Raw genomic sequence first — 18,397 nt, forward strand, 5'->3', positions numbered from 1 at the left:
AAGGTCCATTCAAGGGGCAACCAGAGTCACCTCACCTGTGAGAAAAGCAGTTCTTGGAGAGATTCAGGTAAGCGAGATCAACACAACATCCCCTCAACAGAGCGCCGAATAACTGTTATGGATAGAAACCAGTTAGTTAGCAGGATTAAATCACATATTATGTTAACACGACAACAAATACATACGAAGATCAATCATGTCAACAAGCTCGGCAGTTTCACGATCGCTTCGCTAACACCGTCAGGAAGTCATTTTTGCAAAAACGCTAATGTGCCAAGGAAGTGACATTCTAACAAAGTCAACCAGACTCTCTTACAGGGGAGATTATATGGAGAAAACAAGATACGAACACAACAACAATCGTCAGAAAACAAAATCCCGAAGAAAAAAAAGTGGCCTCCTTTCATCCCAAAGACACATCAGAGGAAGAGGAATGAGTTGAGAACGAGCAATGGCAGACCAGAAGCTTCCTGTCTCAGAACACACTGTAATATTCTACACAAACATTAATGCTCAACATAAAAGGCATAATATTCCTGCAATTGTGGCAGAATGTTCCTTCCCAAGTTATACAGATTAAATGTCATGTTTATACGTTTGTAGAATCCCAGAACTGTTGTCCCGATTAGGGCGTCCACACTTCCACTTTAACGATTATAAAGTCCACTTCAATAAGTATGTCAGTTAAGACCATCCTGACCCTTGACCAGACAAAGCGTGTATCACTTTGAATTGTATGGCCAAAGTATGAAGCACTCTAGAATGGAGACGCTACTAACCGAGTCCACAGTGCAGTCGGTCCCAGAGAGGTCCAAATGAACCAGACAGTTTGGCTGGGCTAGGAACAGGTACATGTTCTGCAGAGAGATAGACGGAGAGAGAGAGCCTTTAAAGAGAGTAGTGCGTGCGTGCGTGTGTGTGCGCGCGTGTGTCTGGCTGTGTGTGCGTGTGTTACAAGCGGAGCAACGATGCGTGCGCGTGCGTGTACATGTGGCGTGTTGATGTGCCGGTCTCACCGTGGCGTCCTCCCCAGACAGAATCCCAGGGTTTTTGCTCAGGTCCAGGTGAAGGAGAGAGTTGGAGTAGTCATCACTGGAGCAGAGGGCCTGGGAGAGAGACATCACTCCTAAGATAGAGGAAGGGAGAGGGGGATGAATGAATAAAGAAATGTGCATCGGTAGAAATAGTCTGTTGACGTGGGGAAGTCAAGGACCTGCAGAGGAGGAGGGAAAGCGTTTCAGAGCACCCTTATTAACTGGCCAACTATCCGAGCTAACTACTAATCCCATAAAACGAAACCAAAAAGACAACTATGGGCCCCTTGGTCCGTTATATTAGAGCAGCCCATTCAAATCTCTTTCAGATCTCTTCACTGCAGAGATTTTGAGAGAGAAAATAGTAACAAGAGCATGCTCAGTGAGCAGTGAACTCAATAAAGCCCACAAAACGGCAGACGTGCAGGGCCAGACCTTGTACTCTCGTGTTTACTTTGAGGCCTGCAACAAAAGGTTACAATTAGAGCAATGAGGCAAAGACTGTGGAATAGCTAGCCCTGTGCTCTACCCTAGAACAGTAGATCAATCTCATCCCTAATTCGCCCAGATTAAAGAGGAAATTAGCACACAGCAGACAGCAGAGCAGACAACAGACAGGCATGTGGCGCATACCTTGAGAGGGAGCAGGTAGGCCATCCTCTGCCCATCCATGTGAATCAACACATTCACATATTATGACTGTCTTTTTGACGAGTCATCTGTAAATCTATCAAATCTGTAAATCTATAAATAGACTTTGATCATAAATGTGCTCTTGACAAATATAAGAGAACATAAACCTTAGGACCCTGTATGACCAAGAATAAAATTCTCTTGAATACCCAGGCCCTATAGACGGGTTAGCTGAGAGCGTTAGCTGGTTAGCTGAGCAGAAGGTTATGTGTCGTTGTGATTCTGGATGACCATATAGCTAGCAACAATGACAAGAAACTGCAATGTGGGGAATAGTGAGAGGCTCGTTTCAGTTAGTTTCACCTTGTTCTGGCTGCCATGTCTTGTTTTGAGGTGTTTCGACTGATACCATGTCTATGCTAATATGGCAAAAATCTGCTAGCTAGATAACCTGAAACGATGCTCATTGTGCAACTTTATGTTTTCAATAAACATTGGAGACTAAATATAGTTTACACGTTGTCAACAATCTAAGACAACCCCATCTGTTTTGCCCTATAGTTGAGCACGTGTCGGTTTTGTTGCCAAACAACCAACTGATCTATATGAGTTCATGGAGGAGAGGTGACCACCACAGGGGGGCGCTGTGGCCCAGGGGACAGATGGAGGACAGAGGGATGAACACACCCTTGGAGGAGAGGGACGTCTTGGAGAGGTTGAGCAGACGAAGGCCTTTGTTGAGACGACACACCAGCTGGATGAGGTTGGACACTCCTGGGATAACATAAACACACCTGAGAGTGTCAGAATGAAACACACACACACACAGACAAACACACACACACACACACACACACACACACACACACTGCTCACACACACACCAACTGCTTACACTCACGTCCACAAACAAACAGTCACACACATGAACATGCAAAGATCAGAGTAAGCGCACACAATCACACACCCTTGACCTCCCCCGCACATGATCAGCAAAATGAACACATACACACGGGTATAATCTACCCTAGACGACAAAGCGAGTCTAGTACGTCTATAGGCACACAGGCACAAACACACAGTGATGTTAGTGGAAGTGACAGGTGAAAGAGGCAGATTCTTACTGTACTAACGAGAGTTCCTGGCATGCATACAACCCTGACACACACACACATTAATAGAGGGCACGCGCGCAAACACACACATCTGCCAAGTCAAATCAAATCCAATTGTATTTGTCACACGCGCCGAATACAACCTTACAGTGAAATTCTTACTTACAAGTCCTTAACCAACAATGCAGTTTTAAGGAAACCACCCCCCCCCCCCCCCAAAAAAAAGTAAGAGATAAGAATAACAGTCATAAGAGACGGTAGCAGCAACAGTATGTACAAAACAAGCTACGAACAAACGCAACAAAAAACAACAACAAAATAGCATGCTTGGTTAAGAGCCGATAAGATGGCAGCCCTCCCCTCTGGCGCCATCAGCCCTACAAGCAAACAGCAAACACTGAGAAAGATGCACCCAGACTGGTATTCAAACACATGACTGATGCACCAAAAAGAGCGAGAGACGTGCCACTGAGGGGCCAGTACCTTGGTTGTCCAAGGTGTTGTGGGCCAGGTTGAGAGAGTGGATTGCAGAGGCAGGATTCTCTGACAGAGCCGTCGCCATTTTCTGAGGGAAGTCTCTAAAATAGCAAATGTAGAGAGAAGGATTAAAGATGGTTTTGATGATTCCAGTGATCCATTATGCATCTGTGTATATCTGAGTCATGGAAGAAAAAAAGCTCAACTCAGCACTGAAGTCGGGGTGGTGAAGACAAGAATTCGAACAGATAAAAAGAGAGGAGATGAAAGGGAGAGAAGTGGCAGAAACAGGAGGAGGGGAGGAGTGGAGGAGACTCACGATTTGAGGCCAACGTTCTCCAGAGTGAGTTCCTCCAGACTGCTGGACTTACTGATGGTGTGAAGGACCTGCTCCACCACCTCTGACCCCTGGGGACAACAAACAGAGACATTGCTACATAACTGGACAAGCTCCTTGTGGATAAAACACACTTTTAACCAACTCAAAAATATATAAAACCTTCTAGTCCAGTCTAAACACAAATGGATGTTCTCAGGCAGACAGACAGACAGACAGACAGACAGACAGACAGACAGACAGACAGACAGACAGACAGACAGACAGACAGACAGACAGACAGACAGACAGACAGACTTCTGAAACATAACCAGATGTCACAGGCAATCAGTAATGTGCAATGGATAGTTACAATGCGCATGTCTGTGCAGTAGAGCTTGGTGAACCAAGTGTTGTACGCCATGGAAGCCACCATCACCGCCAGGTCCCTGAAATTGACACACACAATTTCAGGCTTAGATTTATACAACAGTGGTATCAACTGGAAATACTCATCAAAAACTCATTACACTCCCACAGCCAAACCCCACCCCCCCCCACACAAAAAAAAAATGTGTTTTTCTCCAGCAAAACAAATGAATCAGAGAGAGCCATATGGATGGCTTCAGAAATGATGTATGATTCTGCAGCACACTCTCCGTGTTGGAGAGAGAGGGCCTGAGGAAGGAGAGAGGGCAGAGAGAAGGATCAATTTGGCTGACTGAGAGAGGCCAGGTCAGTGGATTACTCAGTGTGAGGTGCAACAGAGCTATGTTTCGATCCTGGCCAACGGCCTAAAACCGTTTTATCCTGCCCAACACACAATTTGTCTAGTGGAGGGGAGGGAGAGAGGGAGGGAGGGAGGGAGAAAGGAAGAGAGGCAGAGAGCGAGAGAGAGTGAGAGAGAGAGAGAGAGAGAGAGATAGAGAGAGAGAGAGAGAGAGAGAGAGAGAGAGAGAGAGCGAAAGAGAGGGAGAGAGAGGCAGAGAGAGAGATGAGGCAACAGACAGAGAGACCAACAGAGAGGGAGAGATCGCTCTTAAAGGGGAACGCCCTCCCTCCATTACAGCGAATCATTAGCGCCCAGTCCAGTGTAGCATGGCTGAGGGCTGTGTTCTCATTTCTCATGCCATTGCGGAAGGGACTTCACTCTGGCTGGCTAAAGGGTGTGTGTGTGTGTGTGTGTGTGTGTGTGTGTGTGATGGTGTGCGTGCGTACGTGTGCATGCATGTGTACAGTATGAGTGTGTACACTCCACAACCTCTCCCAGTGTTCCCCACCAGCCAACAGCAGCTCCCTCATACACCAAACTACTAGCACGATTTCCCTGAATCAACAATTCCATTAAAAGTGTGAGCTGCACTTCCAGCTCATGTGTAGAAGAGAACTGTTTACTACCACTATTGGTCCCCTTGGGGCCTGTAGGGCACGAGAGCATGACAGTCTGCCAGCTATACTCCAGAGAGAGACACACACAGACACACAAGCATGTATGCTGTCACACACGCACGCGCCCACACACACACACACACACACACACACACACACACACACACGAACCAAGTTTAGCTGCTGCAGAGTGCCCAGTGTGAGAGCGACATCTGAACCAGCTATTGCTGCAGGGCCACACAGGCAGCAGAGAGAGAGAAATGTACCCACTTTCATAGCACAAAGAATGAAATGAAATAGAAGAGGACGACAGTCAGCAGAAAAAGCATGGCCGTGTCGGAGGCTGTAACTGTAGAAGGCAGAAATCAGAAAGGATTTGGGTGGGTGGGTGGGGGGTGGGGGTGGGGGGGTGGCGGTGGACACGGCCCAGAGGGATGACCACAATTGCCTCCTGGCAGGGAGACAGGAGAGGCGTAGAGTTTGGGAAGGCCAGCCCACAGGAGGTGGTGGAACTAGGCTTAAACTAGAGCACCTCACACGGGTGAAGTCCCATGAAAGCTTTACCCTGTACCCCTGACACTCACTTACTGACATAGTCCCATCCGAGAGCAGAGTGGGGCTGAAATGTAAGTGGACAGGACTAGAGGAAGGGCGTAGAACAGCAGTATTCTGAAGCATCATTTTTGCATACAGAACAGGTGGTGTACCTGCTGTCCAGGTGGCTGAAGTCCAGCAGGTTGAACTCCCTGTTGTCCTGAGAGTGATAGATAGTGTCCACATCCTAAGAGAGAGGGGAAGTTGGGAGGGTGGGAGGGAGGGGAGAGAGAGAGGGAGGGGAGAGTGAGCGATAGAATAGATTCAGGTTACAAATATGACGGTAACTCCAATGATTGAGCACTACAGTCGGTTGATGTAATGCATGTGGTTTTCTTACCCACTGCACTTCCTCCTTACAGCCGATGCCGTTATAGTCGCACAGAGCTGCGTAGGTCTCAGAGAAACCGCCTGAGAGCAACAGAAAGAGAGAGAGAGAGAGAGAGGATGAGGAGAGAGGGCAAGAGAAGAAAGAGAAACAGAGCAGGGTGGGGGAGTTCATATTGAGTTGAGATGAAAGACAAGAGCATGAAAGAACTTGAGCTAGAGATATTAAAAATGATCCCTGATCACATACAGTCGTAGAATAGTTGCTTCTAAACACAATAACATATGCTCCGGGTGTGAATTCAAAATTGTGTCACGACTCGACAACGAGTGTGAGTTTTGAGAGGGAGTGAGTAGGCGGTTCACCACAGGTTCTCTGAGTCTCTACAGATGATTCGGAGTCCGGTGAAAACTGGAGGACTCCATCAGAGACGTCCCCCTCTGCTCGGCAGATGGTCGGACTGCGAGAGATGGGAAAGGGAGGCAGAGAAGGAAAGATGAGAAATAAGTAGAAAGATATTAACATCTCAGTCGGTGAACAAGCCATATGGATACAGTATGCTGCATACTACACATGTTGGTGACATGACTTTACTGCTACATTAAATACACAGTGTCCTTAATCAAGTTGTGTAGTAAACCCAATACTACTACTACCCTGCTTAAATCTCTGAACCTGTCTGACCTCTGACCCTAATCCTTACTTTAGCTCAATAGCCCTAACTACTCTTTACTTTAACCTTCTGTAGTGCCTTTAACTGCATTCTCTCTGTATCCTGTTAAATGATCCGATGGAAAACAGACATTTTGGTATATTATATACTGTAGATGAGTCTCAATGGTCAATACCCAGCGCAGAGTCAATCCTGATGATGTTACAGTCTGCAGCCAGGCTCTCTCCCTTCTTACAGACTACATAGCACGGTTCGTAGCAGTAGGTGATTCCACAAGCGAGACTTACGCATACATGGAGTTATTGAATATTCGTGAGAGGGCAAAGTTGATATGGTTCATCATGTGATCAAGGTGGTCTTGTGACTGCAGTCTCAAGGAGTGGGTTGATTTGTCCGTGTCTATGACAACCTGAAGGTGTGAGTTGACATCACTGAGATTAAACAGGGCTAAATGGAAATGATCGTTTCAGAGAGTTGAGAGTTGCCCGATAAACACTGAGAAAACGAGGCAGATGGTTGTGGTTGTGGGAATAAAACAGTCTCTCTCACCTGATGATCTGGATAAGTGTTCATTGCTCGAATTTCCAGGAAGTTGAAAGTAACCTCCACCTGAAATGATGTTGATATTGTGCATTGTAATTGATATGACCAAGTTATCCCTTTACTAAAAAAAGATGATAATAATCTTCAGAATCATCCTCATACTCATCATCATCAAAAACAACACTATTAGTCTATGATTTTTTTGTTTAAATCGTGAAATACCTTGGCGGGGACTTTGACAGCAAATAGATACATTCGCCATGTTGCCAGAACCTAAAAAGTGAAAAGAAGAATTTTACTGTCAGACAGAAGGAAATACCAATATAGGGGACCAACCACCATATCTGTTTACTCAAACATAACATTACTCAGTCTTGAATAGATGTTACTTCCTAGCATTTTTGAGACATTGTGATGCTGACATTTCGTTACTTAAGGTAGTTATTTCCAATCGATTCCAGTGTCAATGTGTCACAGCTTGAATTGATTTAGGAGTTAGGAGTTGAGGAGACGCAGGGGGAAACAGGAGAAAAAGCACAACAAAAATCCAGTTTTATCCAGATCAGGGGATTACCATTAAGTGGTTGGCAAGAGGGAAAGTGGGCATATATTCAACGTCGAGTCTGCAGAAGTAATTCATCGCATTCATAATTCAAACGTCCTAATTAGCATACTCCGTCCACGCCTTTATTACACACACCCTGCATCCCTCCATCCTTAAGTCTATTCTTTGCCCTCGCCTTCCCAAATCTTAACCAAATTCCAGTCGGTTCTCCTTTTCTTTAACACCTCTCCTCTCTCACCCCCTGCCATCCTTCCATTTCTTTCTCTATGTAAATCTGTGCTTTATTCCAACAAACTATCTTTTTAAGCCTCCCATCTCACCATCCACCTACCTCTCTGTGCATTGTACCCTCCCTCCCTACCCCCGCCGCCCCCGCCGCCCCCGCCCCCCTCTTCTCTCTCTCTCCTCCCCGTCACTCTTGCCTTTCTTATTTGCTTGGAGGTTTCTTTTCTGTTTCTGCTCTGTCACTTTCAATTCCTCAAGGCCTCTCTGTGCTGAATCGTTAATGGCAACCCACCGTGGGGCAGAGAGAGAGAGAGAGAGAGAGAGAGAGAGAGACAGAGAGAAAGAAACAGAGAGGCTAAGGAGAAGGACAGCGATAGAGGGAGAGATGGAGACAACAGATTTGCCATGAATAAAGTCCTCATATTGGACATCTCTCCACGCTATTCTTAGCTAAGTTAGCACGTCGACAGTGGATCAAGCTGTATCAAATGAGACTGCCAGGAAAGCCCGGCAGCCAGGGAGTTGACCCTGCGGTATGACAGAGGAAAGACAGGCAGCCTCAAGAAACCTCCTTTGAAACAAGGCCTTTTGAGAGCCCCTATTACAGAGATTGTTATTCACATCAGAATACCCTGACATGTTGGAAAACTCAGTTATATAAATCTTATCAGAGAACAGCAGTGGAGAGAACACTTTTTATGATAGCTGAGAGGCTTGGAGTGAGAGAGAGAGAGAGAGAGAGAGAGAGAGAGAGAGAGAGAGAGAGAGAGAGAGAGAGAGAAAGATAGAGAAAGAGAGAGAGAGGAGACAGAGATGCAAAGCTTTTGTCATCAGACACAAAAGATAGGCACGTAAACACGGGCATCAATAATGTAGGTCTTATGGTGGACTTTGATTTGATTGAGTGAGAGGTTGAACACAGCCTGACATGGGGTTTGCATCTTCAAATATAATGAATCATCTATTCAGATATCATTATTAATACCAATCAATGGATTTCTGATTTTGGTTAAGAGTATGTTTGTTCAAAAATAAGTGCCAATCAAAATCAAGGTTAACATGTTGGATATTGGAATTGAATTCGAACATTGGAGAAAGCAATAGATGTCGATTTTTTTTTATTTTTTTAAATACACTTTTTTTTTATATACACGTTTGTATTTTTGACTGGTGGCTGGTACTGTAATACTCCCACTTGTACTGTGTGCCGAACTGTAAACATAGTTTGGCAGACCTAATCAGAGACAGGTGCCTGAGCCTGCGGCTATGGAACCATGACCAGTTCACCAGACGTGCTACATTGTTCCGAAACCGCTGTTTTTGACCCTCTCTCTCCCACTCCTCCCTCCCTCTCTCTCTCTCTCTATCTCACCTGCTGTCTCGACCTCTGAATGCTCGGCTATGAAAAGCCAACTGACTTTGAAAAGCCAAGCCAACTTAACTCCTGAGGTGCTGACCTGTTGCACCCTCTATAAACCCCTGTGATTATTATTTAACCCTGCAGGTCATCCACCAACGTTTGAAACGTCTTGAAGAACAATCTGGCCTTAATGGCCATGTACTCTTATAATCTCCACCCGGCACAGCCAGAAGAGGACTGGCCACCCATCAGAAGCTGGATCCTTTCTAGGTTTCTTCCTAGGTTCCTGCCTTTCTAGGGAGTTTTTCCTAGCCACCATGCTTCTACATGTGCATTGCTTGCTCTTTGGGGTTTTAGGCTGGGTTTCTGTACAAGCACTTTGCGACATCTGCTAATGTAAAAATTACTTTATAAATACACTTGACTGATTGAACTGTCCAATCACAACCTTGAAGAGAGGTTGAAGAGACTGACCTTGAAGAGACTGATTGAACTTTTCCCCACTGTCTGTGAAATCTCATCAGACTCCTCATACATAAACAGTAGACGGTTCTCCAAGCTGCTCTGAGATGACCAATCAGAATCCTAATATCTGAGGGGAGATGACTTTGGCCGAGCCGGATCAGACAGTCAATGTGATACCTGGGTGATGAGATAGGGGGACTTTAACCTGGCCGTCTGAGACATACAGGGAGAATCTTAAAGAGGCAGAGGAGTCGAGTCTTAAAGAGAATCTTTAGAGACGGGAGTGTCTGTGATGGGGGCTGCAGAGGTGCCCTTCCAGCCGTGATGGCACAGAGTCAAACACTCACAGTTCAAAGAGCCAGGCAGAGCCAGAGTGGGTCTGTGGGGAGGGAGTGTGGGTAGGCAGGCCGGGAGGGAGGGAGGGAGGTAGGGGGATGGTTTGGCTTATATTAATCATAAGCTATCAAGCTCTGGGTCTGCACTTCAAACGAGACCTGCAACGCTTCACATCACTGCCTCTGGGAGACGAGGCCAACTTAGGCGTACAGGCACTTTAACGAATAGAACTGGCAAAATGGAGCTCAATTAAATGAAGATGAAATTGTATTTCAATATGATTGAAATACAATAGACATGTAGACTATACTGACTGTATTTATCTGTTAATGCATTCATCTCGGTTTTCATTTGAAGCATCTTTGTATCCTCCAATTGCAAAGACATTGGTCACTTTCTATTTGTGGTCCACTTCATTCTGAAGTCTATCGGCGGTCACAGAGATTGTGTGCTTAGCGGGGATCTTCTGTGTATAAAGAGACGCGAAAGGGCAACAAAAAAAGCATCTGCCGATGCACTTAGCATTTTCAAGTGCGACTTTATTACGAATAAGCAGTATCTCACCCAGAAGCAGTCTTTGTTGTCGCAGGTGATTTTAACCAAGCACCTTTAAAACACATCTTGGGAACAATTCATTTTAAAGGTGTCCTCATTTCAGTGTAATTACATATGTAATTACACTGTAACAAGTATTGTAATTAATTGTAATTATTTATGGTTACACTGTACTAACAAAATGCAACTGGTGGTAACTTCAGTCCGTAATTACAGAGGCGTAACCAATCAAATCAAATTTTATTTGTCACATACACATGGTTAGCAGATATTAATGCGAGTGTAGCGAAATGCTTTTGCTTCTAGTTCCGACAATGCAGTAATAACCAACGAGTAATCTAACCTAGCAATTCCACAACAACTACCTTATACACACAAGTGTAAAGGGATGAAGAATATGTACATAAAAATATATGAATGAGTGATGGTACAGAACGGCATAGAATGCAGTATATGGTAAAAAGTACAGTATATCCATATGAGATGGGTAATGTATTACATAAAGATGGCAAGATGCAGTAGATGGTATAGGGTACAGTATATACTGTACATATGAGATGAGTAATGTAGGATATGTAAACATTATATTAAGTGGCATTGTTTAAAGTGGCTAGTGATACATTTTTACATCAAATGTTCAAGTTTTCCGATAGCATCCAAACGCACCATTTGTCAGCCTGCACAAACCACCTTATAAGTGTTAGCCAATGAAAAACCAAGCACCTCATTGACAGAACTCTGTTATAAAGGGATCTGGAGTCTGATGCCCCGGCCCAGGTCAGGCTTTTGTGACATGGTGAGGTAGGACCCAGGAGCAGAGAAGAGAATCAGGTGAGGAATCAATGGAAAGGAAAAACGTAAACACCTTACTGGTCAAAAGTCCAACCAGTGGACACAAAGTAAAACTTGGGGAAACAACAAACACTGTGATTCGATAACTCACTCAGGAGACAAACACACATGGCAACGAAATCAAGTTTCTACAAAGGCTGACAGAAAACGCATCTCTCTATAAAGAAATTATAATTAGTAACAGAAAGCACCAGGGTCATTACAGTCTCTAGGACGGTCTCTGCCCGGTCTCTGCCCTCTACCCGGTCCCTCGGGTGACAGGTGGAACCATGACAGCTTTCGTTTAAAATACATGAAAGCAACTGAACGCTATGACAAAAGACGGACCTATAGGGGAGGGTCTGGGTGGGTGTCTGTCCGCGGTGGCGGCTCTGGCGCAGGACGTGGACCCCACTCCACCATAGTCCTTGTCCGCCTCTTACTTAGCCCGCCTCCGTGGCCTCTTAAGAGCCGACCTCGGACTGGGTACCCTGGCCATGAGTCCCGAATGGACGGGAGACTCCGGCAGCACCGGATGGACGGGAGACTCCGGCAGCACCGGACAGGCGGAAGACTGCGGCAGCTCCGGCGAGAAGGGCGATTCCGGCAGCGCCGGCGTGACGGGCAATTCCGGCAGCTCCTGACAGACGGGCGGCTCTGGCAGCTCCTGACTGACGGGCGGCTCTGGCAGCTCCTGACTGACGGGCGGCTCTGGCAGCTCCTGACTGACGGGCGGCTCTGGCAGCTCCTGACTGACGGGCGGCTCTGGCAGCTCCTGACAGACGGGCGGCTCTGGCAGATCCGGACTGGAGGGAGACTCTGGCAGATCCGGACTGGAGAGAGACTCTGGCAGATCCGGACTGGAGGGAGACTCTGGCAGATCCGGACTGGAGGGAGACTCTGGCAGATCCGGACTGGAGGGAGACTCTGGCAGATCCGGACTGGAGGGAGATTCTGGCAGCGCTGGATAGGCGGGAGCACCTGTATGAAGGTGCGGGGGGCCGCCACCGGAGGGCTGGTGTGTGGAGACCGGACCGTGAAGGTGCACTGGAGGTCTCGAGCACCGAGCCTGCCCAACCCTACCTGGCTGAATGTTCCCCATAGCCAGGCCAGTGCGGCGAGGTGGAATAGCCCGCACTGGGCTGTGCTGGCGAACCGGGGACACCATGCGTAGGGCTGGTGCCATGTAACCCGGCCCGAGGAGACGCACTGGAGACCAGATGCGCTGAGCCGGCTTCATGGCACCTGGCTCGAAGCCGATATGAGGTGCTGCTTTGTACCGCACCGGGCTATGCATGCGCACCGGGGACATCGTGCGCCTCACGGCATAACACAGTGCCTGCCCGGCCCCTCTCTCTCCACTGTAAGCACAGGGATTTGGCTACCTGACTTAGCAAAACTCCCCATGTTCTCCCCCCAAGACATTTTTGGGGCTGCCTCTCGGGCTTCCAACCGCGCTTTCATGCTGCCTCCTCATACCACCGCCTCTCGGCTTTCGCTGCCTCCAGCTCTGCCTTGGGGCGGCGATATTCTCCAGCCTGTGCCCAGGGTCCCTTGCCGTTCAAAATCTCCTCCCATGTCCAGGAGTCCTGCGCTTTCGGCCTCTGCCTGTTACCACGCTGCTTGGTCCTTTGGTAGTGGGTGATTCTGTAACGGTCGTCGATGGTGGAAGAAGGTGAGGACCAAGGTGCAGTGTGGTATGTGTCCATATTTTTTATAATTAACACGGAAATAACAAAAATACCAAAGAGAAACGACCGAAAACAGTTCTGGCTGATGCAGACTCAAAACAGAAAACAGAAAATAATCACCCACGAAACACAATAAAAAACAGGCTCCCTAAATATGATCTCTGATTGAGAACCATACCAGGCCAAACACAGAAATAGCAAATCCTAGAAAAACTAACAAAGACAACCCACCCAACTCACTCCCTGACCATACTAAAACAAATACATAACAGTCTTAAGGTCAGAAAGTGACAGCTCCGTGAATCTTTTCCTCGATCCTGACTAGCCTCCCAGTCCCTGCCGATGAAAGACATCCCCACAGCATGATGCTGCCACCAAAATGCTTCAACGTAGGGATGGAACTGATTTCCTCCAGACGTGACGCTTGGCACTCAGGCCAAATAGCTAAATCTTGGTTTCATCAGACCAGAGAATTTTGTTTCTCATGGTCTAAGAGACATTTAGGTGCATTTAAGAAAACTCCAAGTGGGCTGTCACGTGCGTTTTACTGAGGAGTGGCTTCCATCTGGCCACTCTACCATAAAAGCCAGATTGGTGGAGTGCTGCAGAGACGGTTGTCCTTCTGGGGGAAATCTGGAGCTCTGTCAGAGTGACCATCGGGTTCTTGGTCACCTACCTGACATAGGCCCTTCTCCGCCGATTGCCCAGCTCTAGGAAGAGTCTTGATGGTTCTAAACTTCTTCCATTTAAGAATGGTCACTGTGTTCTTGGGGACCTTCAATGCGGCAGACATTTTTTGGTACCCTTCCCAAGATCGGTGCCACGATACAATCCAGTCTCGGAGCTTTCCGGATAATTCCTTTGACCTCATGGCTTGGTTTTTGCTCTGACATGCACTGTCAACTGAGGAACCTTTTATAGACAGGTGAGAACAAGTTCTCATTTACAACTGCGACCTGGCCAAGATAAAGCAAAGCAGTGTAACAAAAACAACACAGATTTACACATCAACAAACATACAGTCAATAACACAATAGAAAAATCTACGTACAGTGTGTGCGCTCTCATTTGTTGACTTCTGTAACCGTAAAAGCCTTGGTTTCATGCGTGTTAAAATTAGAAGCCTCCTCCCTAAGTTTGTTTTATTCACTGCTTTAGCACACTCCACCAAACCGGATGTCCTAGCCTTGTCTGAATCCTGGCGTAGGAAGGCCACCAAAAATCCAGAAATGTCCATCCCTAACTATAATATTTTCCGACAAGATAGAGCTGGGGGGGGCGGAGTTTCAATCTGCTGCAGCGATAGCCTGCAGGGTTCTGTCATACTATCCAGGTCTGTGCCCAAACAATTTGAGATTCTACTTTTAAAAATCTACCTTTCCAGAAACAAGTCTCTCACCGTTGTCGCTTGTTATAGACTCCCTTCAGCCCCCAGCTGTGCCATAGACACCATATGTGAACTGATTGCCCCCCATCTATCTTCAGAGTTCGTACTGTTAGGTGACCTAAACTGGGACATGCTTAACACCCCGGCCGTCCTACAATCTAAGCTAGATGCCCTCTCACACAAATTATGAAGGAACCTATCAGGTACAACCCTACATCCATAACCATGGGCACCCTCTTAGATATCATCCTGACCAACTTGCCCTCTAAATACACCTCTGCTGATTTCAACCAGGATCTCAGCAATCACTGCCTCATTGCCTGTGTGCATAATGGGTCCGCGGTCAAACGACCACCCCTCATCACTGTCAAACGCTCCCTAAAACACTTCAGCGGGCTGGCCTTTCTAATCGACCTGGCCCGGGTATCCTGGAAGGATATCAACCTCATCCCATCTGTAGAGGATACCTGGTTGCTCTTTAAAAGTGCTTTCCTCACCATCTTAAATAAGCATGCCCCATTCAAAGAATGTAGAACTAAGAACAGATATAGCCCTTGGTTCACCCCAGACTTGATTGCCTTTGATCAGCACAAAACATCCTGTGTTGTTCTGCATTAGCATCGAATAGCCCCCCGCGATATGCAGCTTTTCAGGGAAGTCAGTGACCAATACACTCAGTCAGTTAGGAAAGCTAAGGATAGCTTTTTCAAACAGAAATTTCCATCCTGTAGCACTAATTCCAAAAAGTTTTGGAACACTGTAAAGTCCATGGAGAATAAGAGCACCTCCTCCCAGCTGCCCACTGCACTGAGGATAGGAAACACTGTCACCACCGATAAATCTCCGATAATCGATCATTTCAATAAGCATTTTTCTACGGCTGGACATGCTTTCCACCGCTTCTCCTTCAACCAAATTCAGACAGCTGATATTCTGAAAGAGCTACAAAATCTGGATCCCTACAAATCAGCTGGGCTAGACAATCTGGACCCTCTCTTTCTAAAATTATCCGCCAAAATTGTTGCTGCTGGAAATTATCTGATCCACCTCTACGCAGTCAACACCATTCTGTATACATCTGGCCCTTCTTTGGACACTGTGCTTTGGACACAAACCTCCAAACAAGCTTCAATGCCATACAACACTCCTTCCGTGGCCTCCAAATGCTTTTAAACGCTATTAAAACTAAGTGCATGCTCTTCAACCGATTGCTGCCCGCACCCTCCCGCCCGACTAGCATTACTACTTTAGACGGTTCTGACTTAGAATATGTGGTCATCTACAAATACCTAGGTGTCTGGTTAGACTGTAAACTCTCCTTCCAGACTCACATTAAGCATCTCCAATCCAGAATTAAATCTAGAATCGGCTTCCTATTTCGCAACAAAGCCACCTTCACTCATACTGCCAAACATACCCACGTAAAACTGACTATCCTACCGATCCTTGACTTCGGCGATGTCATTTACAAAATTGCCTCCAACACTCTACTCAGCAAACTGAATGCAGTCTATGTTAAGGGAATTTTTATCAATAATGACTAATTATGTATACATTTCAATCAGGACTGACTAATCAGAATACTATTATGTTACTGTATATGTACTAATCAGAATATTATTATGTTACTGTATATGTATGAATTTTCTTTTTAATCCTAGTACTGAATATAATGTGTGTAAATATAATCAAGAATTAGAACAATGACTGTCTGTTCCTTGGTAGAAATGAATAAACTATATCGCCAGACTGGCTAGAATGCTTATCTACACTGGCTGACCTTGGCTCTAGGCGAGGGGGGAAGGCTTGAAAACTATATAGCCTTTCTACCAGTGTCAAGAAGAGACGGAACATTTAGTTTATTTTAACATAATGTACAGACAAGGGTATGGTAGGATGTGAGTACAATGGAGGTAAAACTAGGCATTGAGTGACAATGATAGAAGTTTTGTCTCTAGAGGCACCATTTAAGTCAGGTGAGGCCACTGCATGTGTGGGGGGTGGAACAAAAGTGCTAGCTAAGGCATATTGAGCAGGGCTGGAGGCTCTACAGTGAAATAAGACAATAATCACTAACCAAAAGAGCAATCGACATGGCATATTGACATTAGGGAGAGGCATGTGTAGCTGAGTAATCATAGGGTCCAGTGAGTAGCTAGGCGAGCTTGAGCCACGGTGATTCAGACAGCTAGTGGGCCGGGGTAGCAGGCTAGCAGAAGGGCCTCTGGGGACGCCGCAACGGAAGAGCCTGTTGAAACCACATTGTACGGTTACGTCGGCAGACCAGTCGTGATGGATCGGCGGGGCTCCGTGTTGGCAGTAAAGGGTCCAAGCCAATTGGCAAAAGAGGTATTGTAGCCCAAGAATTGGCTAATGGACCTCTTCGGCTAACCGGGAGATGAGCCTAGCACGAGGCTAGCTCCAGGCTAACTGGTGCTTGCTTCGGGACAGAGACGTTAGCCAGGAGTAGCCACTCGGATAGCAGCTAGCTGCGATGATCCGGTGTAAAGGTTCAGAGTTTGTGATAGGAATCCGGAGATGTGGTAGAGACAAAACAGTCCAATATGCTCTGGGTTGAAATCGCTCTGTGCAGACTGGCAGGAATTGACCGGGCTGAGGCTGGCTGATGTCCGAGATAATGGTCATGACCGCTAGCAGTGGCTAACTACTAGCTAGTTAACTGGCTAGCTTCTGATGGGGTTTCCGGTTCTAAAGTATAAAAAGTAGCGGATCCTTACCACATTGGGTGAGGCGGGTAGCAGGTAGTATGTTCAGTCCGTAAATTGAGATTAAAAATATAAGAAGAAAACTATATATACACCGGACGGGACAAGACAAAACAGACGACCGACTGCTACGCCATCTTGGCGACGCCATTTCCAATCAATTGAATTTACCACAGGTGGACTGTGGTAGCAACATCTCAAGGATGATCAATGGAAACAGGATTGCACCTGAGCTCAACTTAGATTCTCATAGCAAGGGGTCTGAATACTTATGCAAATAAGGTCTTTCTGTTTTATTTTTATTTTTAATACATTTGAAAAAATAAAAAATTAACTTTTATTATAAAAATATAAAAAATGTGGAAAAGTGGTCTGAATACTTTCCAAATGCACTGTATGTAGCTGCTTCTTTTGTCTCAGGTTCAGGAATGGCTGAAGAATTACAACATATACCTGGAGATAACTCTGCAAATAGCACTGCTGGGTTATTTGAAAAGTCGTAGTCAATTGATCAATACTATAATGAAAACTCTTAGCAAAACAAAAGAGTGTGCAAAGCTGTCATCAAGGCAAAGGCTGGCTATTTTGAAAAATCTCAGATATAACATATACTTTGATTTGTTTAACACTTTTTTTAGTTACTACATGATTCAATGTGTTATTTCATAGTTTTGATGTCTTCACTATTATTCCACAATGTAGAAAATAGTACAAATAAAGAAATCCTGGAATGAGCAGGTGTCCAAACTTTTGACTGGTACTGTATATTTACCAACAAATATGGGGAATTAGAAATGATGCAGCCAATTACATTGACAGAAGCCACAGTCTATCTTCAATATTAAAGTTGATCTTACCCCTAATAAAATACAAATAAAATAAAAAGGAGGGCAGGGCAGAGCAGGGCAGGGCAGGGCAGGGCAGAGCAGGGCAGAGCAGGGCAGGGCAGGCCAGGGCAGAGCAGGGCAGGGCAGAGCATGGCAGAGCAGGGCAGGGCAGAGCATGGCAGAGCAGGGCAGGGCAGGGCAGAGCAGGGCAGGGCAGGGCAGAGCAGGGCAGAGCAGGGCAGGGCAGGGCAGAGCAGGGCAGGGCAGGGCAGGGCAGAGCAGGGCAGGGCAGAGCATGGCAGAGCAGGGCAGAGCATGGCAGAGCAG

The 18,397-nt window shown here is 46.3% G+C and overlaps 1 protein-coding gene across 6 annotated transcripts in view; it reads right to left on the reverse strand.

Moving 5' to 3' along the window:
* The window catches only part of LOC110508471 (capping protein, Arp2/3 and myosin-I linker protein 3), a 47,485-nt gene that overhangs the window by 15,179 nt on the left and 13,909 nt on the right, over window positions 1-18,397 (reverse strand). For all 6 annotated transcript variants that reach the window (XM_090225316.1, XM_090225315.1, XM_090225313.1 and 3 more), the window contains exons 3-15: window positions 7,325-7,375; window positions 7,109-7,168; window positions 6,847-6,968; window positions 6,252-6,346; window positions 5,899-5,969; window positions 5,672-5,745; window positions 3,949-4,024; window positions 3,579-3,667; window positions 3,266-3,360; window positions 2,355-2,441; window positions 1,017-1,126; window positions 780-857; window positions 36-112 (exon numbers count right to left, since the gene is read on the reverse strand). In XM_090225316.1, coding sequence (XP_090081442.1) covers window positions 36-112; window positions 780-857; window positions 1,017-1,126; window positions 2,355-2,441; window positions 3,266-3,360; window positions 3,579-3,667; window positions 3,949-4,024; window positions 5,672-5,745; window positions 5,899-5,969; window positions 6,252-6,346; window positions 6,847-6,968; window positions 7,109-7,168; window positions 7,325-7,375 — 1,085 coding nt within the window. The remainder of the gene's footprint in view (window positions 1-35; window positions 113-779; window positions 858-1,016; window positions 1,127-2,354; window positions 2,442-3,265; window positions 3,361-3,578; window positions 3,668-3,948; window positions 4,025-5,671; window positions 5,746-5,898; window positions 5,970-6,251; window positions 6,347-6,846; window positions 6,969-7,108; window positions 7,169-7,324; window positions 7,376-18,397) is intronic.

This window comes from Oncorhynchus mykiss, chromosome 28, assembly GCF_057628025.1.
Source record: "Oncorhynchus mykiss isolate SJ-2025 chromosome 28, ASM5762802v1, whole genome shotgun sequence".
Classification (NCBI taxonomy): domain Eukaryota; kingdom Metazoa; phylum Chordata; class Actinopteri; order Salmoniformes; family Salmonidae; genus Oncorhynchus; species Oncorhynchus mykiss.